The following is a 26,210-nucleotide window of genomic DNA, read 5'->3' as shown; positions in this document are numbered from 1 at the left end:
TCATTGGTGTTTTTATTTGGCATCCTGTTGTGACACATTTTAATTGACCACCTGGAATGGAAATCAATTACATTTTTCCCCTTGTGTTTCACCTTTTTATTATTGTGAGAAGAAATCAGGACTTACAATGAAATTCTAAATGCCTTTTTGATCATGTATGAAGTAGAAAGAAGATCTCATTAAATGATAAGTAATGGAAATGTTTTTATACCAAGTTATCCAATTAATATTGCATAAAACCAACTGTAAATTAGAATGTTGCTATTGGTTTTACATTTACAAATCTGGGGTCACTCAAGGAAAGACATTTTTAGAAACTTCTAAGGTTGAAGAAACAGGGATGATGCCTCATGATAAAAAATCATCATGTGAGCCTGACAATGATTGATTTTTTTTTATTTGAATGATCCCATTTGAAAACACAGACTGAAAAGAAAAAAAAATCCACTTCTGCACACAGCTGTGAGAATAATTACCACACATTTTGCAAAGATTTTACCCTTTCCATACCTTTTTTGTGAGAAAATTTGCAGTGTGCACGAGCAAGGAAAGAAATGAGACATCCAATCCATTTGGGCAGGCAGTCCACAATGCCTTTTCCATCCTATTAACGGCAAAAGACGTCCCTTCCGTTTTGACAGTGATCATTCCACTTCAGTAGCGGCCAATGTGTTAGAAAGTCCATTCCGCACAGTACAGTATGCCTCCTTTAAGTAATGCCTTAAAATTTAGTGTAATTATGCAGCTCTAAGTGCATTTGTTTGTTCCACTTCCTCTGTTTGCCCTCAGCAGAGCAAAGCTGCAAGAGGGCCAACATCCATCACTTGGCATACTGTCCGCATCCTTGACAAGCAATTCTTCACATCAGGACAAACAGTGCCTCTCCCTGCCTTCCTACTAATATTACACAGCCTCCATATCCTCCCAAAGGTGCATTTAGCATTGCAGTGTAAGTCATGCTTAATGTCATTCATTACCCATAAGGACTAGGCAGTATTCAAATTGGTGGGGAAAGAGAATGCCACATTCAAATCTGTAAATTTATGGAAAGAAACTTGTTTGATCCGCGGTTGGATTTTTCTCAGGGGAAATCTGTCCACCCACTGCAGTACAGGACACTGAGAATATATGTGTACTAGCTCCATGTGGCATCTTCTACCCTAGAAGGCGAGGTAGCTCCATGTACTCTCTAGTCTGTATGCAGCTGTAAGCAAGGGCTGCAGTGTGTGCAAGAAGCCTGTTAAATGTTCCATTTCCCCAATTCACTCATTGACTCACACAGCAGGAATAGTCGTTGGGGGAAAGGAAGGGAACAACGGTTGTCTTGTTGGTGGTGCAAAAAAATGTGGATAATGGGATTTCCATCCATGTGTTGATGCTGTCCTCACATTGCCAGGGAAAAGAAAATAGCAGAAGAAAAAAGAGGGGTCACTCTTTGAACACAGGCAATTAAAGGTGTGCTCAATTTTATTGCAAGTGGTTTAGGTCAAAACATTCAGTCCAATGACTTTGGTCCAAGTGGGATTTATTTCGGCTGAGAAATGGAATGGCATTTCACTTGATACATTGAGAATATGTCAAATAACCATTGATTTGTGGACTAATTGAAATGCCATGCAAGGATAGCAAATGAATGCATTAACAGTGATTATGGTGGTACTTATTAAAGAGTGGTATCCAAGTGTCCTCTAGTGGTATGCTTAAAATAATCTTATTACATGTGCAAAATATTAAACTACCATTCATTGCAGTACAGATACGTTGCATTTAAATGTTAAGTACAGAACATCAGTATTAGTCATGTATTTGGAAGGCAATTTTCATTTTCTTTAATACAAACTCGCAATACATTAAACATAGGGTATATTTTAAAAATCTATATTTCCTCATAGTCAACATTGGATATGATTGTCTGTTTTCAATAGATTTTTATATCTCATCATTTAGGGTTATCAAATGTTCATCATACTCTACTTATACGTAGTATCATCTTGTCTGGATGGTGGCGTAACCATAATGACGGTAACCGTACACCGATTCATTGCAATCACTATTAGTTGCCAGCAGAGGGTATTGCAACTCAAGAGATCTTTCCACTACAAAGAAGCTTGAGGGATAAAAAATGACAGTTATCATACAAATTGTATGCTGTGATATTTGCCTGACCCACCTAATCTGATCAGGCTACACGTCTGTATTCAATTTAAATCTTAATATTAAGTATTATGAACATTGTAGTCAGTTCTTGTATTTTTTCCTATTTTTTGTTAACTGTTAAGAAATAAAAAAAATGTATCTATTATACAAAATACAAACAAACAAACAATGCCCAAAAGGTGTTGAGAGTTTACTCTTCCATCTAAAGGTTAAAGACCCCCAAAACATAAATAAGACTCCTCTATTTTTCACAGAAATAAATTGTTATTTTCTTTCAAAATGCCTAATATGACATGACAAAAAGCTAAATGTTTATGCTCTTCTTTCCCAAGGTCTATGAGAAGTGTTTTTTAATATCATTTTTTTCTTTCTATAACTGTTGTATTTTGATCCAAATCCTCTTCAGTCTTGATCTTGTTTTCATCAACTCTTCACTCCATTCCCCTTGACATTCTTGATTTGATTGGATCAGCCAGAAGTGGTTCTGAAAATAGTTGATTTTTAGGCCAGAAATTGAATGTGTATATATTATTTTTATCCCATGCTCATCCCACTAATTCCTCTGCCTTACCACTGAAAATTCACATTGAATGTGGGTGTAAACATTGCAATAGATATTACACTTTACATACAAAGATGCAAAAAAAATGTCTCAAGATTTGTTCCTGGGTGCTAAATTCAAGATGGTGCACGTGACAAATCATTGGTGGAGAAGGGGAGCGAGTGTACTATGTAAGGGGAGGTGGCGGCGTGTGCGGATTTATTTGCAATGATGCCTAATCCCGACAGCACAGCATCATACACCAACACCATCTGCCACCATTCACAGTCAGCTGCTTGCACTGGGCTGCTGGGTACTGGCGGATACTGATTGTTACAGGCACGGCTTGAGCGCTGATGGGAGGAGGGGGGTTTTGATCTTCACCCGCAGTCTTTGTGGGGGTTGTCCTTCATTCCTCCAGCAGCATCCGCAGCAGGGCAAGGATGCTGAGGGCTCGCAGCTGATGGAGGCTTCTTGTCCCACCCGATCGCCCTGACTGCAGCTTCCAGCTTTGATTCACTGTGGCAGAGGCTACTGGGAAGCTGCCAGTCACATCCCGGTAAGGGACTGTCTTCTTCGCAATGTCCTTAAAGCATTCTCTTATTATTTGGGAGGGGGACCAGAAAATGTATTAGGAATGCATTTACAGGCCTGTCAGAGCAAAAGACATTGTTATGGTGAGCCAATATTACAGTGACATCAGTTTTTTGCTGCTTGTTATTGCATATTCGCTGCAAATAGAGGGGTAACTAGGTTACAATTCAGAAGTAACCAAAAGTAGCTTGTTAAAAAAAAGATTTGGTCATAACATTTGTTTCAGGCATCAAATAGACCTATTACTCAGTTGAGGACATACAAACACAATGTTTTGCATTCTCGTGTTAATAAGACATGTTGATTAATTTTCAAACTTAAAATGTCTTTTAGGAAGTCTTAAAATGTAACCTAATCTTTATTCAGTGGTACTAGAATTAAACCACTGCAAAAGTAAAGTTCTCCCGAATTAAAGTTTTAAGCAAGTCCATTCTCTAATCTTCTTTTATTCATCTTGCAAGCCTTTTATCACGAGATACTAATCTTTTTCATACGCAAAAAGATATATATTTTAGATTCCATGAACACTGAACTCTACTACGATACTGTATTTTAGTTTTTGCCAAAACACCTGGAGTCAGGGTGAAAGTTTTTATTCTTATACGATGCAGTGACCACAAAAAAGGCAATGCATAATTGTAGAATAAAATAGACAATTAATTCAACATTGAGTTTTAAATAAAAAAATGATCATTTGTGCTCTGGCTGGCAACCAATTCAGGCTGGGATGACCTCCAGCACCCCCCGCGACCCTTGTGAGGATAAGCGGATAAGCAAATGAATGGAGGAATTATTCCACCTTCGAATACTAACGCGTTTTTATTATTATTTCACAAGCGCGTCAGAAGATTTTTGAACCTTTGGATTCTCCGTCGAAATGGGAGACAACATGTCAAAGCGTCTCAAGCTCATTTCGGTGACAGAAGCTGAGATGGAGGAGCGCTCCTTCCTTAACCCCTACCCCGATTGGGATCAAGGCGCTCTCACGTCTAACTCTGGATCTGAAGTGGATTATAATTCACCTTTTGACGAAGAAGGAAAGGTAAGATCCTTTGCTCCTTTGTAGAATTCGAGAAAACTGTTGTAGGACGGCACATGCTAACGTAAACAACGTTTGCCGGTTAGGGTAAGGACTTAGGGATAGGGTTCAGGTTTAGGGTTAGGGGTTGCGTTGATAATGCGTAGTGAAAAAAAAGATTCAAATAACCAGTGAAATAAATGCAATGTCTTGAATAAACTTTGAAATCAGACGTGGGCGTAAACAACACAGTATAAGTGATTTTTATCTCTATTAAAACCCTCTTTTTAGTGAATATTGAATAATCTCTCCATCATTGATCAAGTGATTTTATCTTTCTCCCAATCCAGTACATTTCTGAAGTATTTTTTCCCAATTATGAGCAGTAGATTAGCCAGTATTACAGTAAAACTCAATTACATCTAATTAAGAAATAATTTGGCGTTTATTTAATTTATTTTATGTGTGCTTTACATTTACAGTAGGTACAATCTTAACCTTATTTGTGGTAGAATTTTATATATTATTTTGTCATTTTACACATTTAAAACAAATCCTAAGAGAGCATCATCTTTAAATATAATCACAAGTCCTTTTTATTTCATGGTTTCTCATTCATATCATTTTATAGCACTAATAACGCCATGATTATTTATTTGAACCTTGACCTCACACACTGTATTTGACGTCCACCTCAGGTGACCTCATCGTTCCAAAGAAAGGTCCAGAGTAAGATCAAAGATCTTCTTCAGCAGATGGAAGAAGGCCTAAAAACGGCCGACCCCCACGACTTCTCCACCTACACTGGCTGGACAGGTCTGTCACCTGTGCAAATGTTTGTCTCTAATTTCCAGCGAAATGGTCAAAGCATGATGACCTCTTTCCTTTGAAGGCATTGCTTTACTCTACGTACAGCTGTATCGTGGATCTAATGAAGTCGCACATCTGCAAAGGGCGTTAGACTACGTAAAGAGATCAATGAGGATTCTCAATGGGCGCAAAGTGACTTTTCTTTGTGGAGATGCCGGGCCACTAGCCGTGGGCGCGGTGGTCCACCACAAGCTGGGCAACACTGCTGAAAGCAATGACTGTCTTTCCAGGTGCGGGTGTGACCATTTTTTAAAAAGTTTTATGACATTTTCCGAAACTTCTGTAGAATTCAAAAGCACCCATTTATCCTCAGGCTCCTCCAATTGCAGCGATCAGTGCTCAGTTCGGATTCCGAAATGGCAGATGAGCTGCTCTATGGCCGATCTGGTTACCTGTATGCTCTCCTTTATGTGAATAAAGAAATAGGAGCTGACACTGTGGATGAAGCTACCATTTCAAAAGTAAGGCACATTAAATCATTTTGTTCTTTAAGTTTAAAAAAAATGTTTTAGTCCACAGAATTATGTTTTGGTTCGTTGGTTTAAAAAAAAAGCCATAATTCATCATTTACCGGTTGACCAGTTGCTGTGAGTTAAAAATAGCATTGCAGCACTGCAGCGTCGTTAACGGTTATTTTCCCTCATAAATCTGGTCTGGATACCAAAGCTTATTCATTGCCGTGATCAAATTGGACCCCGGGGTTCTATTATGAAGTGTTGTTTCCGTTTTATTTTTTCTTGGTGCTCTGGGAGTCTGCTCTCATCTTTGATCGTCTTTTCATTGGTTGGTTGGCTTAGGAACTATACCATAAGTAATCAAGTGCTAATCCATTTATGCAGTATTGCTTATTCCCAGTATATTAACTATTCATTGGTGTTTTTAATTTCTCTTGACCACCTTCTTCATCCCAGGTAGTGACCGCTATTATTGAGTCTGGCAAGAATCTCTCAGCAGAGCTCAAGAAGACGGAACGCTGTCCACTGCTCTATGAATGGCACAAAAAGCAATACGTTGGCGCCGCCCATGGACTGGCTGGAATATTTTACATGCTCATGCAGGTCAACCAAAACGAAAGACTTCCATTCCTTGTTTTGACTCTTACATAAAAGCTTTTATAGTAGATCGATATTAAAAATGAGGATATATCATGTCTGAAAGGGTGCGGCCGGGTAATATTTGTTCATCCTTTTAGCCAGGAGCAAGGGTCCAGCCTGACATGCTCTCCCAGCTGGTTCGGCCCAGTATCGACTATATTCGCCATAAGAAATTCCGTTCCGGCAACTTCCCGTCGTCACTGAGCAATGAGAGCGACCGGCTGGTTCACTGGTGCCATGGAGCACCAGGGGTCATCCACATGCTCATAATGGCGTATAAGGTAAGAATATGACACTCTATGGATTGAACATAAGTGTAGATTTTCAAAGTGGACCAATTTTAATGCACAGTTGAAACAAAGCACACAAAGCGAGTAGGTAGAATAAATGCCAGGCGTCTGTGTCACACTCACTATACTTCATTTCAATAGCCTAACATTACGCACTCGTGCAGTCGCACTCTAGCTCTAATTTGGTGGTGAATTTACTCCCTTATTTCTCAGGGAGCCGCTTGGCACCAAATGTGCAGTTAGCTCTTTCCGTGCAGTCACGAATCGAGAAAGTCTGGCAGCGTTTAAACTTCAGTGAACACTACATGAAGCTAATCTGTGTCTCAGTCCTTAACAGCACCCTATTATGGAAAATGCTCTTTTTCTTCAGCTTGTAAACATATTTTTTTGCATCTTGCTCTTTTCTGCCCACCCATCCAATGTCAAATTAAACAATCTGGTCAATCTTTTATGTGCTGTCTATTTCTGAAATTGTGCCTGAGAAAGCAGTTATGCGTGTCTTCCCCACGGTAGTTTTTGAGATTTAAATTTGATAGGTTGTTTAAATGTACAATCCCTAAATTGATTTTACTTAGATGTTAGTTAACTATAACATACTTAACTTTATACTGAACGCTTGTGTCTCCCCAGGTGTTTAAAGAGGAAAAGTACCTGAAGGAAGCGGTAGAATGCGGCGAGGTCATCTGGCAGAGGGGTCTTCTCCGAAAAGGTTACGGAATCTGCCACGGGACCGCCGGAAATGGCTACGCCTTCCTGTCCTTGTATAAGCTCACCCAGGAAAAGAAGTACATGTACCGTGCCTGCAAGGTGAGAACACCCAAAGCTATTCTTAACATTGCCTGACTCGAACAATTGTCCAGATGTAAAAATATGATCTTAAATGAATGATCAATGTCTGTTAAATATTTTCGAACGGTGAGCCAATTTTTACTAGTTTGTTCTGGGTTATTCAGTTTGCCGAGTGGTGTTTGGATTACGGGACCCACGGCTGCCGCATACCCGACAGACCGTACTCACTTTTTGAAGGTATCTCTTTTGAGTTATTAAAATTAATTCTATAGCGTGCCGTCTTCATATTTTGCATCACTATAAATGAATAAACATGGGAACTGACAGAAAACAAGTGACTTTTTTGCGCTATTTAGTGCAAGCGTGACATACATGAAAAATATAAATTCTGAATAAATTACCCATGCAAACACTTCATCCACTTGATCACAATGAATTCTGTAGAGTGGTTGTGGCCCCGTATTACAGAAATGATTCATGAAAGCCAGTTTACCAGAGCAAAAATACCACTCACAAAAAGCTATTGATTTTCAGAGTGAACTGAAAATACACTTATAAACGTTCCAGTCAAATTAAACTCCACCCTCTCTAACCTTTTGAATATATATGTCCATCTGTTCAATATCTCAGTGCCCTTTGCATAACATGCTGTACTTACTGATACTTTAAATCACAACAAAGTAAGGTCAATATTAAGGTCACTCACTGATGGTTGTATTTCTATTACTACAAACTCTAGACTGGACCTCACTGAAAAAATGTATTGTTGAGTATTAAAATTCCAAATCACGTTTGATCCGTCAGGTATGGCGGGAACCATCCACTACCTGTCAGAGATGGCTGCACCTGAAGCTTCCTGTTTCCCTGCCTTTGAACATTGATCTCCTGAAGCTAAGAAGAGGTTATAAGGAGCATATTGTTGGACCAAACTTCATTTGTTGGTCAACATTATTGTGCAAATAGCTTTCTACTGACACCACTGTCACACATCCTTTAAAGAAATATGGCCAAAAAATCGAATCCCTTGACTGTACGTACATAGTGAACATATTGTCTTGTATTCACATGCATGCAAGTGATTCTTCATGTCCTGTCAATGATGTGGTTATTTTGTTTCATTCTGTATTTACAAATTTTTTTTAAGACTCGAGTCTTTTTTTTCTTCAGAAGCAAAACTGATAAACAGCATGCTTGACGAAAATCCAGAAACAAAATAATTTGTTGCAATAGCCTTGCATTGGCGGAACAAGCTAATGGGTATATTCATGGTTTATCCTAAGCAGTTCTGTTTATCTAAAGCATTTTTTTACTTAAAGTACCCCCAAAAATACTTGGTTCTCTAAGAAGCACCTAGATAATTTAATGCCAATTTATTGTACGTCACATTAAATGTACTATACAGAATAAAATGGTTGTCAGCACAGCATTATGCAGTCTGAACATGTACTTCTAACACCCTTTACTGATAAATGACCTAAAGTGTTACTCCCTAGTACGGTGCGGAATTATTTCAAAAGACACAACATACGTACTGCTAACACTAAAGTTGTTGAGGCCGACAGCATATGAATGCACATGAATGCTTAATTCTCATAAAGAGATAATGTCCTGAATGTCCTGTATTTTTATCTGAAATGTCGTTCTGACCTATTTGACCAATGAGTGTAATGATCCGATGATATTGTATAAATTGTGATGAAAAACATGTACCACTTGTTTTGCAGTATATTTTACAACGAAACACTCGTGCGTCTTCGGTGTGTTTATTGTATATTGAAAAATTAGATGTTAATAAGCCTTTTTATGGTTTGGAAAGTAAAAAATGGCCCGTGGCAGACCTAATTGAAGTGGTCGTTATGCAAGGCATTCAATTTTTTCTCCACAAAGGTGAGAGCATATTTTAACTAGCCATTTTATAATCAATTTAGGAGGCAATGAACCATTTTCGGTAACTTAAAATGGGTATGCTATGGACAATTGACTTTGTATTCCTTGTGTACGAATAGTTGGGCCACCGGAGTCAAGTGTTCAATTTTTATATTTTAATTCCATGATACATTTCAATGGCATTATATGTGCAGTTAGGCGGCAAAATGAAGCTGGTGCCTGAAAGGATGACAAAAAAAACAAATGCGTAAATACAATTGAATGTGTGCGTCTCAATTTGAAATGCTGTGCCTTTGTTTCTTAGTTTTTTTCAGTGTGCCAATGTTCTCCCACAAACAGTTCAATCAAATGGCAGACTTTTTTCTCCTTTTTCTGCTTGCGTGTTATTTCTTGTCGTCATGATGGAAAATCTGTTCATAGGATGGCGGCGGGTGGTTGCAGTAAGACGGCGGTGGCGGATAGGAGGCCAGCATCATGTGGGTGGAGCCGGGCTGTGACGGGTAAGCGAGCTGAGTCATGGCAAGCGTTGGGTCCGTGCCTGTCATCCCGTTCATGCCGAAGCCTTGCATACTTCCTGGCTGCTGGGAAACTACACACAAGATAGTTCCGTTATCAAAAACAAGAGGAAGACAAGATGATAACTCTCCTCTGTAAATACCATACCTGGAGTGGTGACAGGGTGTCTAGTGAAGGACACATTGAAGGCAGGCTCGTCTCTTAGAGATGAGGGGTACATCCTTCGACGGATGAAGAAGCCAGCACCGCAGCAGAACAGCACCCCCATCATCAGGAGCACCCTGGGGTGAAGCAATGGTCTGTGTCACGAATTCTAATGGCCAACCAAATAAATGTGTGCCAGAGTGATGGCAGGTTACTCACCAGAAGTACCAGAGTCTCTGGATGGAAAGCGCTCTCACACAGCAGCGAGTCCCGCAACAGTCTTCGTACGAGCGACATCTGGGTTGTCAAGAACATTGATAGGGCTTTTATATCAATATATAATCAAATAACAGGATTTACCTGATACTTACATGAAGTATATTGGGTAGCCACCATCAAAATACCAGCAGTACTTTTTGGCCTCTACAACCTGTCCAAAAGAAATCAATAAAAAGAGCAATTGGATTAATAAATCTTTCTAGGCTCCTACACACAAGACAAAATGGACGAAATGTCCGTTAACTATTTGACTGTGTAATTCAGGATTAAACGGAGCCCCTCCAAATAGAGGCAATGATCCCCTTGCAACCTCAGAATGTTCTACTTTGCAGTCAAGAAAATGCCAAGCACTGCCGCCAGCAATTTAATTAATTAAACTGCCTTTGAAATCATTTCCCCGTGCGCGCATGAGACTGCCGTGCCGGGTTTATCAGATTTGAAAGAAGAAAGCGTGAGTACCGGAATCAAACTGGGCAAAGTACAAGTCTCATTTGACCTATTTGCATTCTCTGATTGACCCTTGTTAGGTTGTAGATTTTTTTTACAAAGTGTAAATCAAAACAACACTTATAAATAGTTTTCAGTCTCTAGTAAGTCACAATTGAAAATACACACCATTGCTTTGAATGCCATTTTCCTTTATCAATACAGAAAACCCCCATTCATACATTTCACACCCACATGTGATAGATGAAAATCTGTGACAAATGTTGTAACGCTCCAACACACATATAAATGTTTTAAAACACACTTTGCAGTCTGCCAAGCACACAATTTGACTACAAATTGACAAACTATTGTGATGAACTAGTCCCGAGACACCAACTCTTTTTGTATATTCTTGAAATTACCAGTTGCCTACTTTTAGAGCATATAATTTAAATTCACTTCTTGTGTCTACTCTGTCAGATGCATTTTGTATCAATGCCTTACAAAGAAAATAATCCCTAATCCCATTAGCCACCAATCAGAGCGGCCCCACTCACTCCCTTGAAATGTGTTTTGCTCCCACAGAAGAAAAAACGAATTGACGTACACTCCCCAGCTAAAACAATTAAAATAATTTTTAAAAATCTCTACCCCAAGCCCTAATAATGAGCAACATTACAAGTAACGCTAGGGGGAAAAAGTTTCTACACCGCATTCCTGATTTAGCAAGTATTGATATACAATGTTTGGCTCTAATTGTTGGCCATCTTCCAGCTCTGTCCATTGTCTCCGACCAATTAGACAGCGTGCATGAACTGACGACGGAGGAAAATGCCCCTCTCTGTGCCCCCATGGGACAAAAATGACTCTTACACAACCAGTAAATGTGCTCCGCTGCTTTAAAAGCTGCTCAGAGGTTTTATCCAGAGGACACTAGATGAGGGATGAATAGTTCAAATGGTTCTACACTGAACATTAAACCCTTAGAAGCACAAGTGTGTGTGTGTGTGTGGCAATCTGCCTGCTTTGCCTTTGTACTTGCTACTTGTGAAAAGCGTGCGATCAATAATGAAGCTCCCTCATAGGCCCTGGTAAGCACTGCATTGCTCTGATACGGGCCCCCCACCTCCTACCTTGAATGTACTCATTCAAAGGAATAGTTAATTTTAGAACACTCGTCTTATAATAATAATAATATGCGGTATCCAATAAGGTATCTCCTCTTTAAACCCAAACTATGATTTTGTTTCTGTAGGAAAATGATCAATGATAGTCCCTTCAAATTGTAGTTCAAGAACATCTTGCCACTAAATTTGATCGTTTTTCTCTCCGTGACATTTGACTTTGTACCGCACATCACTCATGCTCGATTCCTCTCATTTGGTACATTCCGGTCCCATCCATCTTGCATCCATGCTGTGTTATTGATCCCTGCTGACCGCGCAGATGCCTTAGCCATTAGTGAGCCAACAAGAAACATTTGATTCTCAGAGTGAGTTGAAAAGACACATGAGAAACAGGAACAGAGTAGAACAACAAAGGGAAAATAAATATCTGGGGCAAGCTCGCCAATCTACTACACCCCAAATATTGTATTCTATTTATAGCGCATTCAAATGCTTTGAAAAAAAACATTAGAAAGCGGCATTCAATATCAGTTGTGGTGGGCCCAACCATATGATACCGTGGGAGAGGATATACTTTGTTTATTTATTGCTACTATTAATATTTTGACCATCACACAAAGTCTTCTTCGCTAAATCCAAACGTTTGCTATCTTAATGCCTACATACCAAGTAAAACGTTATAGATGTGTTAATGTAAATTAGGGCTTGATGTTAAGGTCATTCGTTTTAACACATCTGTGAGTCACATCCCTGAGTCACGTCTCTGCTCCCCCAGATGCATGATGTCAATTCTTTCGCCGCAGTAAAGCGAAGAGGAACAGAACATTTCTGCAGCCTAATTTACAGTGAGTACACAATCTTTGTTCTTTCCAGTGGGTATTAGCGGCGCAGAGTGTTTAAAACTGCATTCATTCTGCGGCTTAAATGACGGAAGGAAGTGAGTGGTGCTGACTTCTGCGTCATGAACATGAAACATCCTTTTGTGCTTTACATGTAAACAACAGAAAGAGAATACAATGGAATGCGCACAAACAAAAACATATAACCACTCGACAAACAGAGCTTTTATGTTGTATGATGACAAAAATCTTCTCCTTCCATCATCAGCTGTCACTAATTTTATTGTACTAAGAGCTAATATCTGCTCCAGTTATGTCAAGAAAAAAAGATGCATATATTTAAATAACCAGACACATTTTGTCCTTCCACTTCCATCTTGTAAGGAATGGCTGTTTAGGAATCTGCCACAGGGTGCTCTGAATTACATTTCCATAAAAAAAATGAAGATGCCTCAAGTTTCTGACAAGAAACATGTTGATGGTGTCATCTTTAATCATGTTTTCCTGTAGAGTTTGCATTCTCAGCACTGGGGGGAGAAGTGGGATTAGCCCAGAAGTTGAAGAAGTCATGACATCAGCATAGAACAGCATTAAATTAAGTAATATTTAGGTTTATTTAATATTTAGGCACATGAAGTCAGAGTTAAGTCTCTCGTAATTGTTAGATGAGCAACTCCTTACTTCTATAGTTGTCAAATTATATCTTAACCTATTAACTCCTATATAACTCCTTGTTTCAACTCTGATCAATGTGGACAAGGCAATGTTAAATAGGTTGATTCCCACCGCATTGACTATGTACATTTAAAATGGATGAGCCCAGTCAGATGAGTGATGATAAAATAATAATGATTCAGGTTAATAATAAATGTATATGAGTGTCAGCGGGGAATGCCTTTAAGGGGAAATGGGGATCAAGACCACAGCGTTACGTTCAGAGCGAATGTTATGGCTCTTTATGTTTCCCTATTGTCATCCAGGAAGGATATTCAAACTCTGCTTAACAGAAGGACGGAATTTTGGCAACATTAGTGCACTTTACGGCTATTTTTGGAATTCGAGGGGAAGCTGGGGTACCTGGAGGAACTGACATTACTTAAAAATAATGTCAAAACTCCACACTTGGGGAGGTATGCAGCAGGTCATTAAATATTTTAAAATTTAACTAATATGTAGTACCCCTAAAAGGGATTACTGTCCTTAAATTACTTCCAGATGCCACAAGATGGCATAAGAGCACTTTTTCATGTTTGACTAAAATATAGCTTGACAAAATGAAAATCTAATTTCATTGCATTGACACTAATATATGTCAAATTAATTTCAACTGGGAGAGGCTGAGCATTCCTTTTTAGAACAAATCAGACGTCTTCCGCCGCCAATGGTAGCCAATGAATTAAAAGCATTTGCATAAAGGTCACATCTCAAAATAATAATAAAATAAATATATATTGGGCAATAGGGATCAAAGCCAAATCAGGTAAAAATAGAATTGTGTGCAAAATGAATGAAAAAAAAGTTAGGACCAAAATAATATATATATTTAAAATGTATATGTGAATATATACCGTGCTTTGACAACCTCATGTCTAAAACCCAACGGATGTCCTAATCTGACCTCTATGGATGTGTACATTGTTTTTATTATAAGGGAGCAAAGGTTAAATTGTTATTATTCTGACATGGATTCTGCTTACATCTCTCATCCACATGGACTGAGGAATGAACATGTCTTTAAAAAAGAAAAACACATAACAAAAGGAAGAGCACCTCCTTGAGAAGAGACAATGTCGTCCAAAAGCCGCTGACAAAATACCGACGCCCAGCTTTCCACTCACCGCTAGAAATAGCCAGAATGTCAAGGCTAAATCGGTCCGTGGGTTCCTCATCTCTGCGCCGGTCCAAGGAACCGCTCCAACTAACAAGGCCGAGGCAGGGGCGGGGGGAAGAGACGCTCCTTTATGGTCGTGTCGCTTTCATTCTCCCTGCCGGAGATCCGCGGAGATCACCTCCAGCCGCTCCAGCACCATCGACCGTCCGTACAGTAGACGGCGGAGGAGGAGGACGATGAAGAGACAACCTCCGATCCTCGGAGAGGCGAGACGGAGGATTAATGGCGTGAAGCGACGCTCGCCTGTGATGATGTTGGCAAAAGAGCACGCCTCTTTCGCACCCTCCGAGCTCACGCGTTTTCATTGTATGCTGGCTACGACGCGACCTCGATTTACGAATTCCCTGCATTTCCCCGGCCTAACTAGTAACTCAAGGCAGGATTTCAATTTGGGAATTAATTGAAATGATATTATAACATCTTCCAGAGACCCTACCTCCCTAAAAAACTGTCGTATAGGAAAAAATCCATACAAGAGAATAGCAACAGAACTGGTTTCATAATATAATTTGTGTAAAGTGGGACAAGTGATACACGTCCACTATTTAGGGAATGCGAGCTTCCATTATCCAATAACAATAATGAAAAAATTGTATAAACTCTGCACAACTAGTATATATTCATCACGTAATAAACATATTTTATATGACACTGTATGAAAACATTCAGATCCCAGAACAAGTGGGAGTTGGTTTTCCAAGTTCTTTTGAATTTTGCATGGGAATGGCAGATGGTGACATGAAGAATGCAAAACAGAACTAGCCTCTGAAGAAATACTAAAAAATTCATTTTTGCCCAACACTGATTGCAAAAAATATGATTCCATAGTGGGACATTGTAGATGCCATGATAACATTTCATGTGTAAATGCTACTTAACATGACTGGTTGTGTCATGCAAAAACACCATGTCATCATTTCCTATTTTGATCTGTACCACAGTGTGAACTCACTTTAGGTGGTAAACTAATCATGTTTTCACACTCTTAATTAGCAATATGGACTACTACACACAAATACATATATTTTATTGGAATTTATGTACTACAGAAACGTTGTCCGCCTAACACGGACCAGTTTTAAGGATCCTGTTTATTAGAAATAAGTTTAATGCAACTAACACCTATTACATTTACAATATTTATTTGCAGTACAAGACATTCATAAACAAATGTATCAAGTGTGTACATCACACAAACGGAAGGTTCTGAATACTATATCAACATGTACAATATGACGAATAATCATTTGGTTGCTAAAAGAAAGGCCACGTCCCCTGGAGTTTGTATATATGCTACTATTAAATGTATATTGGATAGGACTTGAAAAAAGATGGTGTGCTCATATTAATTTGGGGAAAAAAATGAATGCAAATAAAGGACTTAACTTTTTTATTGTGGCACCAAAAACAAGTACACAATGTGCCCGAGTATGACTGCTGAGTTAGGAAGAGCTGCTTCAAAGAATAAAATCCAAAACAAAATATTTTCCCTCAGTTTTAGTGTAAAAGCATATCACGTACTGTACAGTGTATTTACACAAGTGCTAATTTCAGGGGCATTTTAGCCCAAAATGAGATCAACAAAAAACATTTAGTTTATATTTCTACTTCATTAACTTGTAGCATTGTTCTTTTTTTTACATTCGTGAGCCCGCCCATCAACGAGTAGGACCACAGCACATTCCAGTAATAAATTTGTATAATTTATCATTTTTAATTTTTAAAAAAAGTTTAAAAACTATGGGTAAATATATCTAACTTTGACAATAGAGGGTGCTGACAACTTCCTTTCCTTCCATAAAAAAAATCAGATGAATTTTAGGATAACTATGTACAAATTATGACGATTTTTTTCATCCCTTATTATTTTGGGGAATTTCCCATTAGGTGTGGGTTTTGCTACAGTTTAAACGTCACAATTCATCTACATTTATTTACATCCATAACATTTACAGAGACAAAATGTATTGGTTTAATCTATTTGGCCACAAAATGCCCAAAATAAACTCTTTCGTGCTTTTTTCCCTCCCAAAATCTGAAATCTGATATAGATAACATAGCTAAAACTTTGCCTTTTCCCTTATTATTATGGAAGTTTTAAAAAATGGTTTGAGTAGTCACCATAAATTTTGTTCATCTGGATATTGTGGCAAGTGCGTGTATAATTGCAGATTATCACTTCAACAGCTCGTTGAGGGATTGAAGATAGTTTTGGGGTTGAACAGGATCGGGTATGCAGATACATTTATCGGCAGTCACTTCAAAAACGAACTTAAATATTCAATAACATTGCGTTTTTTTTGTGTGAAACGTTATAGATATGAACTTTACACATTAATAAGAAACATGAATTACAACAGAGAGTAGACAGCGATACAAATGTGTAAAGTGGTTGATAAATAATCATTGATTGATTTATGTCAGAGCCGCCTCGTGGTGTGGATGTTCACTTGCCTGACTTTGGTGTGGGCAGGCGTGGGCTTGATTCCCACTGGTGGCAGTGTGATTGTGAGTGTGTATGGTCGTTCCTCCCCTCGCGTGCCCTATGGCTGACTGGCGACCAATCTAGGGTGTAGTCTGCCCTTTGCCCGAAGTCAGCTGAGTTATGCTCCATCAACCCCCGCAACCCTTTTGAGGATGCAAGATAAATGAATAAATGAATTAATGACTGTTAATTCAATGAAGCACCATCTTCCTTCCTCAATCACCTTTTTGAGAGCGGTCTAATTCGAAAATGGAGTTTCAGTAGATGAATTCTCCAGGGACTTCCTGGAGGACAGTAAACGGCTCCTCGAACTTGAAGCGCTTAGAGTTGGCCTTCTTGTCAGTGACCAGGGCTTCCTTCTCCGTAGCGGACGACTGTCGGCATTGACCCAGAGTGTAGGCAGCCATGACAATGAGCTCCTCGGTTGCCGGACCTTCATCTTCCTCCTCAACCCTGTTTGGAGTCGTCACATCGGGGCTTTCTGAACAACTGGCGGCGGCGCCGTTCGTGCTTGCTGTATCCTGTATTTCCAGAGGGAGAGATTTATCGCACGTCGCAGTTGTCGGAGCATCTTCGAGGTGAAGCCACGGGTGTTGGAGACACTGCTCGGCTGTAGCTCGAAACCTAAACAGAAAGGAACATTTAGTTGTCATTATAGTTATAAAACAATTTTAACAGGTCATTTCCATACCTATTTTTGTACACACTTTATTTTAAGAGTAACTCATTTAGATTTTTTTTTAAATTTATTTTAATACTTCATTTATCAATAGATACACCTGCTTTATGTTTGTCTTTTCACAACATTTTGCTGCATGTACTGCATAATTATTATTAATATAGCTCACTACTGCCGCCCTGTGGAAAACACTGGTATCTGCCAGAAGCCTAACTGTTGTCTGATTACTTCCATGGACAAATCAACAGATTAGATGACTCGTTACTGAAAATATTGCACAAAAGCATACATCAATTGACATTCTTTGAAATGAGTGAGGGGGACTGACTGTGGTTGTTTACAGAGAACAGTTTTGATGAAGGACACGGCCTGGACCAAGTCCTGCAGCTCCTCCTCATCGTAACTAATGTTCATCTGAGAGATGTTAAGAAAGGTCTCCTGCTTGTCTTTTCCCAGGAAGGGTGACAGGCCTGTCAGCATCACATAGGTCAAAACGCCAATGCTCCTGTATTGTAAAGCAAATGAGAATATTCTCTCTTTAGCATTTGTTTATATGAACCTTTTTAGGGATTTTGAGCTCAGACTCAGGCTCTGTGTAACAAAAAAAGTCTGCTGTGGCGCCATCACGTAGGATTTAAAGGTAGGGATGATAGTTTACACTTACCACATATCCGTTGCTGTGCTTATAGGTTCGTAATTCAGAACCTCTGGAGCTGTCAAATGAATTACATTATTCAGCATTAACCCTAAAGTAGGGGTATTTAATATCATGGTGGGAAGGCATAAGGATCTCAACTCACCAACGTACTCTGGAGTTCCCATAATCTCTCGGAGCTCCTGGTGGCTGCTGACGATGCGAGAGAGACCAAAGTCCACAATCTTAATGTCACCCAGAGGAGAGTTGCTGGTCAGGAGGATATTTTGAGGCTGAGGAAGCACCAGATAGGAATGTTACAGCTATTATTGTGAATTAATGGGGCATTGCATCAAAATTACCTTCAGGTCAAGATGGACAACACTTCTCTGATGTAAAAAAGAGACTCCTTGAAGGATTTGTCTCATGAGTCTCTTGACATCATTCTCGCTGAAAGCCTCGTCCTCCTGATCTGAAACACACTGGTTGAAGATCTCTCCTCCAGCAGCACTGGTGGGAGAAACATGCATTGAAACTGAAGCCAGATACTACTAATTGGACACTGTCACAATGTGATATGACGCCCTCCGGAGGCCATTGTGTCTATAAGTGGTTTGTGAATAAACTTTCACCTTAGAAACTTCCACATTGGGGTTTGCATTCTTAAATTGTCCAAGCAGATCCAACATAAGGATAAGAAAAATACTCAAAAGCTGTCAGGGGCACATACATCCTAACCAGGAAGGAAGGAGTGTGAATTGAGATCATAATCTGCCCACCTGCAGAAATAGAGCACGGCCAAAAATAGCTAAGCTATTATGAACGTGAACCTTCTCACAATGAGCTATGACCAAATTTAGTCGTAAATACAACACAGTAGATGCATAAAACCACCGAAGTAATTTGATCACTAATAAGAAACAATAATATAAAATGGGGTCACATTTGACAAGAATAGATAAAGCGTCTCCCTTTGGGTGCTTTTCAAATAGGCTTTATCTCAGCGGAATGCGAAGGTGTGAGGAAGAGGCCTTGCTGATTATGTTTAGATAGCGTCAAGGTCATCACCGAATCTACAGATCTTAACACCTAAGCACAATTCATTCCTCATTTACCCGTGGAAAACCCACACAGGAACAAAAAGAAGAACTTTAACAGTGTGTGGCTCCCCCATCAATGGTGTCACCTCCCTGCCACACATTTAAATGGGACGCAGACCTGATTAATTCCTCGACTGGAAGCAATTTTTCCAATCAAGCATAATCAAAGCACCAAATACTCCAAACATGCTGGCGCTCTCAACAGCGGCAAAACGCTGAACGATGAATTACTCAATTGAAATGATTATACTTTGAATAAACAATGGAGGTCCCCTTGAGTTAGTAGGTACCCGGTGGTAACAAAAGCAACAAAAAGCTGACTGGCCCACTGCCCGTGTGCAGCTCCTGATGCTTTTGGCTTTGAAGCGCAAAGCGAGGTCACATTCCTACACACACGCAGGCCCGCAAACTCTGATTGGAGAGTTGCTAATTTGATTAAAGTGGTGTCATTACCAAGCAATGGGAATGGCTCAACTGAACTTTGATCAGATAGCTGTCCAGTAGAGCGGGGAAAAACACCAACTGACCTAGATAATCATCATAAATGCAAGAGAGACAAACATGGAAGAAATAATCAACTATAAAATGATTAGTTTATGATCATTCTTTCAATTAAAAATTCAATTAAAACGGGGGCTAACAAATGTATTCATGTTTGTTTACAAATGGAAGATGTTCTTGTCCCAATGAAATGAAAGATTTTTAAAATTCCAATCATGAACCAATTTACCAATGTCTTGGATTATACACCCCCTGTTCAAATGCTAGTTTAAAAAAAAAGTAAACACAGATGGGTATTTTAAAAATATGAACCAGTCCAAATATCTCGGAACAATGCAAATGTTAAAATATAGATTGGCCTGTGGAAAACTCTATATTGACAAGTTGATGTGGACTGTCAACCCTATTTTTTTTCACCTCACGTGATCTCTCTGGGCGAGGGGCCATGCTTTTGCTTTTCACGTGCGCCTGTCTAGCTCAAGCGTTATAATGAGATCTGGAACTCGGCCAATATGGATCTCAATTTCAATCTTTCTGAATGCCAGTCTCCCATCGGTTTGACTCTGTGATTTCCTATGCCAATTTAACTTTACTCATAATTTGCTCTCAGTAAAGGTTCGGAAAAAACTCTTGGATTCAATTTGATGTATTTGTTTCACCCCTTTAAAAGAACTATCTTGTTGTTAGCGCTTGTTGTTTTCCTGCCTCTTTTTTAAAGGTCAGATCGACACCCCTCTTTGATCGTCCATCTCCATTTATACCCTCACTTAAAATCTCCTGTTTTGTTCAGAAAATAATAGTTTAGGGGTATTAGTGTGTAGAATGCATTCTGTATGCTGCTAACAAAGAATTAACACATTCTGCTCTACTTCCTCTAGATAAGAAAACATGAGGGGTGGGCAGAAAACCAAATGGGAAAAGGGGCTGAGAGGTCATTTCTGTGGGGTGAATAGTGTTGATACAAGCTTTCAATCTCAGACATCATCCCCACACTCTGATTATAGGGCAACATTTGCATTCAAAGTTCAGAAATATGTTGGTGATAGTTATAGATTTAGGATAAATAAATTAGGGAGCAACGTGTAATCTTTCTTAAATAGTCAACGCCATAGCTTTCGCGGCAACACTGACTTTAATAGCCTGGCTGTGAATGTCAATGCAGTGGTGTCATGCGTATGTAGAGGTCATAAAAGATAGCTCCAATGTAGGTCAATACCATCTAATTTAATAGTTCCCTCAATCTTTTGAACGCCCTTCGACCTCCATTTGTGTACGCGTTGGGAAATGACACAATACTATGAGACGAAATTGAAATGACAAGAGAAGAGAGCGAGACAAAAAGGAATAGTGAGACAGATCTTATTTGCCGTTGACCATGAACTGACACATGGGAACCAGGTCAAGCATGGCCTTGACATGCCCAGTGGGATGAGATCATTGACAACTGGTGCATCTACTAAACTCGGCAGGTTGCGGATGCCATGTGTGTGTGTGTGTGTGTGTGTGTTGGTGACGGGGATGCAGACTAAGATTGTTTAAATAACTACAAATAGTTAAACCATTAAAATCTAGCCTAGTTAGTATTATTTAGATTTGGTGAGAACACAACATTTAAGCTAAAGCATCGACCATAAATGTATATTATGGTTTTTATTGAGTGTTTCGTAGGAAAACTTGGCGTTTTGAGAGAAATGGACACTTACAACTCAAGGACCAGCACCATCTCTGAGCCCATTTCATAGACCTGGTGAAGGCTGACCACTCGTTGACTGTCTGTGGCAAGCTCAAGCACCGCAATCTCGTGGATGATCTCCATACGGCAGTCGCGACCTTTCCGCCTCTTTCTCATAAACTTTGCAGCGTATTCTTGACCTGTACATTTCTTCACACACTTTCGGACCACAGCAAATTTGCCCCTGAAGAAAAACAAAACAAAACATGAATATAGTACCAGAATAAAACATTAGGTATCACAACGCCTGTATCTGTAAAAAAGAGTGCACAGCACATTTCCAAAACACTGTGGTATTTTGTCTTTTGGTGCATTATTTTCATCCAAAGCATCTACAAATGTAGGTTTGTTTTGTAGCTGCTGACTTCATCTCCCTCGTGACTATCACATGCAAATAAGGCTTCGGGCTTAGCCCTGGTTGCCACCAAGTTAATCTGTATCTTGATGTTTTATTTTTTTATTTTTGCCAGGTAATTTAAGTTCATCCCCTTGATTTGAGTTCAGCTATTTTCATGTCATGCAGCTCCTGGTAAATAGTTACAAGAATTTTATTAAGACTGATCGACGTTGCATAGCAGCCAAAAAAAAACATATGTGCTGCTAACGGATGTCCTTTTCACCAATTTTCTTTGACACGTCTTCAATGAAAATCCACTTTGGCTACTCCCGTGACAGTTGACATAAATATGTTTTATGTGTGGCAACTGAAAACAGCAGATACACGCTGCTGAGTGGTTTGGGAGACCGGGGCCTGCTCTTTAGAAAACCCCGCTGGATGACCACAGCCCGTTCTGAAGCCATGTCAGCACATTTCTAAAGCCGGCAGCCCCGCTAACAGACTACACCCTGAAAACGATGGCTTTTGTCCAGATGTGTGTGTACGTTATGCTGATATCAATTGGGTTGATGTAGATAACTGTAAAGACAAAACTTTGATGTGTTTGCCTGAGTGACAAAGTGCACTCAGTAATACTTAAACATGTAGATTGGAACCCTGTTCAAAAGGTGCTGGAAACAACGGTTTCGTGCTGCATACGAAAAGCACTCAAAACATCATAACCCATATTGCCGATTTGCAAAATGGTGTGTTTTTGTCAGACAAGGTGCAGGACTAAGGGTCCAATCACTCTACAGATTAGTCTACTACCCCATGAGCTAATACGAGTGTGGCCCTCCTGTCACGCTGTCCCACCCAGGAAAAAGCTTTGTGTCTTAGCCATATGGAATTCCATAGTAGCTTCACATTTGCAGGCTTGATGAAATGAGCTTGGCTACAGGCCATCTGGGACTCCACTGCAGGGGCATATTGAGAGTATTACCTTAAACTACATCCTCAGCCCAGTGTGCCAGCCATCTGGTGAGGGTATACCAAAGGCTACCAAATGCTGGTATCACTAGTAAATTTTATTGGTGGGAGCGGTCGGGGAGGGAAAATACAGGAAAAGTAATCCATATGAATCTAAGTTATTATTATGATTAAATGGCTGTGATGGAAGGACAATTGCTTCCAAAGTACACAATTTTAAATGAGCCTTTTATAAGTCATTTTTGTTGGGCCTTTTCAAGCAAACACAAACAATACTGAGAATTTAATTACTGAGAGTTCAAATGTTGCATATTATGACTCTCCTTCACTTGAAGAGTTGTGTTACACACATAAGAGCAGGAAATATGTGAAAAATGTCTACGATTTGTTGAATCAATGGAATGTCTTAGTTCTTAACATGTGAACTTGCATCAGATGACTCCTTGACAACAATGCTGTAGTATGCGGAATAGTAAGGGTACTCCAGATCAATGTAACTTTTTGATGTTGATCTGGTAGCTAAGCTGAGTCACAATGTCAGGTCATACAATGCAAAGCCACACACGCGTGCACACGCGCTCAATCAGTCAAGGAGTTATTCAACGAGGAGACTGCTGGCTGATTTCACTTTAATTCAGCCGACAAATCTTATCTGAGAGGTTACACCAAGGTTAACAGACACTACGGACAAAAGAGTCAATTCACACCACCAATGTGACTCAAGTCAGCCAATGGGTTATTATACTTTATTAAACTAGAAAAGACTTGTGACTTCATAATAATCATTACACAAATGAACTTTGAATGTACAAGAGTTCATGTCGCTTTACTACAGCATCAAAAAAACTAATCTAACAAATTAGGATTTTTGTTCATTTAATGACAGACCACCCAGTGTGAACAATGGAAATATGAAGTAAACCAATACTTCCAGGATTTACCAGATTTTGGAGTGATTTGAGAACAGTCCCTGGAAAGCACGTAGTTCAAGGGTAGAAATGCAGGGGACTGACTGATGACAACTGGGAGTAAACTTTAGAAATACCAGTGAGATTCACAAGGGTTAAGTGTGGTTCAGCAGAGTCTTTTACTTGGACACTCAAGAAATTGCACGGCAACCGATAATCGTGTGATTTTTGGGGAGAAAAAATGTGTCTGGAAAGATAAACACAAGCCCACAGTTGCATAAAGGTCAGATGATAAATGTTTTGCTTTCAGTAAGAGATGCATGTGGGTTTGGCATGGGTGACGTTTTCCAGTGCTTGTGCAGCTGTTGCACTCGCGGAGAATACTTATATGAAAACAAAAAACAAAAAATCTAATTTAAGATTGAAAAAATGCAATACAACTAAAATTTGACTTTCAAAAAACTATTGGCATACGTTGACACTGATTCAAAACATGTAGTGCCAAAATTTCCCGAGATCGATGATGACATGATTATAACTTGACTAATGTGGTACAAAGAAAAAAATCAACCCTGTTTGTATAGTTGTCATGAAACATTTGTCGACCGTACACAAATCTGCCAATCATCTGGTCCAACGGCGTGCAGTATAAACCTTTGCATGCGCTACATTCGCTCAAATCTCTTGATGGGGGGGTACCCCCTTGTCCTTCAAACCTAGTGACACCCCTGCTTGAGCCTTTAATGCAAGGGTAAAGAACCTATGGCTCAAGAGCCATATGTGGCTCTTTAGATGGGTGATTTTTTTTTTTACATTAGACTCCCTTGTGTATGCATAGTGTCTTTGATTAGCAACATCATAACAATGTTGTTAAAAGACTTTTTTAGGGTTGAAATGGCAAAAAAAGGACACATTTTCATTTATTTTGATTTTTAAATTCTTAGTATGGCTCTTAAGGAATAATATTTAAACATATGAATTATTTCTGGCTCTCTGTCAAAAAGATTCCCGACCCTTACTTTAATGAAACCCAATTTATCCCTATTTGAGAATTCAATCCAGTAAATGGACAAACAATTAAAAAGGAATGTTGCTGAATAGTTTCCATTGATTTGAACTGCCAAAAGTGACCAGATAGAAGTAAAAAAACAATGATTTGGATGATTACCATGACCACAAAAAAAATGGGATTTTCATTCTCTTCTTATTTTATTTTGTTATTATTTTTGTTGCTACAAATACTCAAAGGAATTACATTTGACTCAGTCTTACCTTCCGAGTTCTTTGCCAGGTAAAATCATGAAATGGTCGGTGAAGGGTTCGTTCTTGATGGTGGTTCTAATTTCGGTCAACAAACCACCAACGATGGAACTCTGGATCGGTTCAGTTGGTGGGATGTGTTGGCATTTGGTACCGATGACCGTCTCCACGGCACTTGGACATTCGGGGATCATGTCGAATCTCAAACGAAAACGTTATTTATCAAAGTAGTTGCGTTTTTTGAACTCGCAGGCGATCGCTAATTTAACAACAAAAAAACGTTCACATTCGTAGTGCAAAGGCGAAACTAGGAAAAGGAATGAAAATGAAATAGAGTTGAGTCGAAAAAAGCATCGGTGCAGCTCATCGGGTTAAGTTATCAGTCTGTGTTGAGCTTTCCATTTGTCAGCGGTTCACGAACGACTCCCCTCAGTGAGAGCGAGAGCTTGTGGTCGCCATGGAAACGGTTTGGTGGACAACCTCACAAACCAATTGGATAAAGCAAAGTGGGCGCTACCAAATTCCAACAAATTGGGATGTGTGAACACATTCAACAGCCTTGTTTGCAAAGATTATTTGCAATGTTTTTTTGATAAACATGTTGAAAATCAAATTTATTTGACAAAAAGTGGCTGATTTATTTATGATAGTTTGATACAACCTTAATATCAAGGGCATGAATTAAGATTTATGTAATTTAAAAAGAAAAATGTATATTATTGGTTCAATGCTGTAATTAATATATATTAAAAAATATTAGGGTTTAATTCATGAAATATATATGTTAAGTTCATTTTGTTCTGTATTTATTTAAATTAATGTCAATTTACAGGCATGCAAAGAATAATGAGACTCAATCTAAAGGATCAACCAGTTTTTCACCTTTTCTTTATTCATTTTAACTTTGGACAGAACAGTGCTGATCCATCACATTAGATTAATTTACATCTTTACATCTGTAATTGCAATATTTTTTTAATTATTCTTTCAGTCCTGATAATTCAGTCAAATGTCGAAAAACTTTTAGATGTTGTAAAGAAAGCAAGGCACAGATGAACCATGTTGGCATGAATAACACAAAACATTCGGTAATAACAAAAATAACATTATTAATCATAGATACATACAATACTACATGAA

The 26,210-nt window shown here is 39.1% G+C and overlaps 3 protein-coding genes across 3 annotated transcripts; 1 reads left to right on the top strand and 2 right to left on the bottom strand.

Moving 5' to 3' along the window:
* The first annotated feature begins 2,925 nt into the window (after window positions 1-2,925).
* Window positions 2,926-9,062, top strand: lancl2 (LanC lantibiotic synthetase component C-like 2 (bacterial)). The gene is made up of 10 exons (XM_077624681.1): window positions 2,926-3,257; window positions 4,130-4,334; window positions 5,009-5,126; window positions 5,203-5,410; window positions 5,494-5,641; window positions 6,092-6,238; window positions 6,373-6,555; window positions 7,195-7,371; window positions 7,518-7,590; window positions 8,158-9,062. The coding sequence occupies exons 2-10, from the start codon at window positions 4,170-4,172 to the stop codon at window positions 8,232-8,234; spliced, it is 1,296 nt and encodes a 431-aa protein (XP_077480807.1). The 5' UTR covers window positions 2,926-3,257; window positions 4,130-4,169; the 3' UTR covers window positions 8,235-9,062.
* A 318-nt stretch (window positions 9,063-9,380) lies between these two features.
* On the bottom strand, window positions 9,381-14,758 carry vopp1b (VOPP1 WW domain binding protein b). Its single transcript, XM_077624682.1, has 5 exons — window positions 14,413-14,758; window positions 10,272-10,330; window positions 10,120-10,197; window positions 9,904-10,037; window positions 9,381-9,829 (listed from the first exon to the last, which is right to left on the bottom strand). The coding sequence occupies exons 1-5, from the start codon at window positions 14,461-14,463 to the stop codon at window positions 9,624-9,626; spliced, it is 528 nt and encodes a 175-aa protein (XP_077480808.1). The 5' UTR covers window positions 14,464-14,758; the 3' UTR covers window positions 9,381-9,623.
* Window positions 14,759-15,538: 780 nt separating this feature from the next.
* Window positions 15,539-25,493, bottom strand: stk17a (serine/threonine kinase 17a). Its single transcript, XM_077624781.1, has 8 exons — window positions 25,083-25,493; window positions 21,568-21,780; window positions 18,626-18,773; window positions 18,430-18,556; window positions 18,294-18,342; window positions 17,958-18,134; window positions 17,174-17,574; window positions 15,539-17,093 (listed from the first exon to the last, which is right to left on the bottom strand). The coding sequence occupies exons 1-7, from the start codon at window positions 25,262-25,264 to the stop codon at window positions 17,208-17,210; spliced, it is 1,263 nt and encodes a 420-aa protein (XP_077480907.1). The 5' UTR covers window positions 25,265-25,493; the 3' UTR covers window positions 15,539-17,093; window positions 17,174-17,207.
* Window positions 25,494-26,210: the final 717 nt, after the last annotated feature.

Source organism: Stigmatopora argus, chromosome 17 (assembly GCF_051989625.1).
Source record: "Stigmatopora argus isolate UIUO_Sarg chromosome 17, RoL_Sarg_1.0, whole genome shotgun sequence".
Classification (NCBI taxonomy): domain Eukaryota; kingdom Metazoa; phylum Chordata; class Actinopteri; order Syngnathiformes; family Syngnathidae; genus Stigmatopora; species Stigmatopora argus.
Note: the sequence above shows the minus strand (reverse complement) of the source record. Positions and strands in the feature narration are given on the sequence as shown.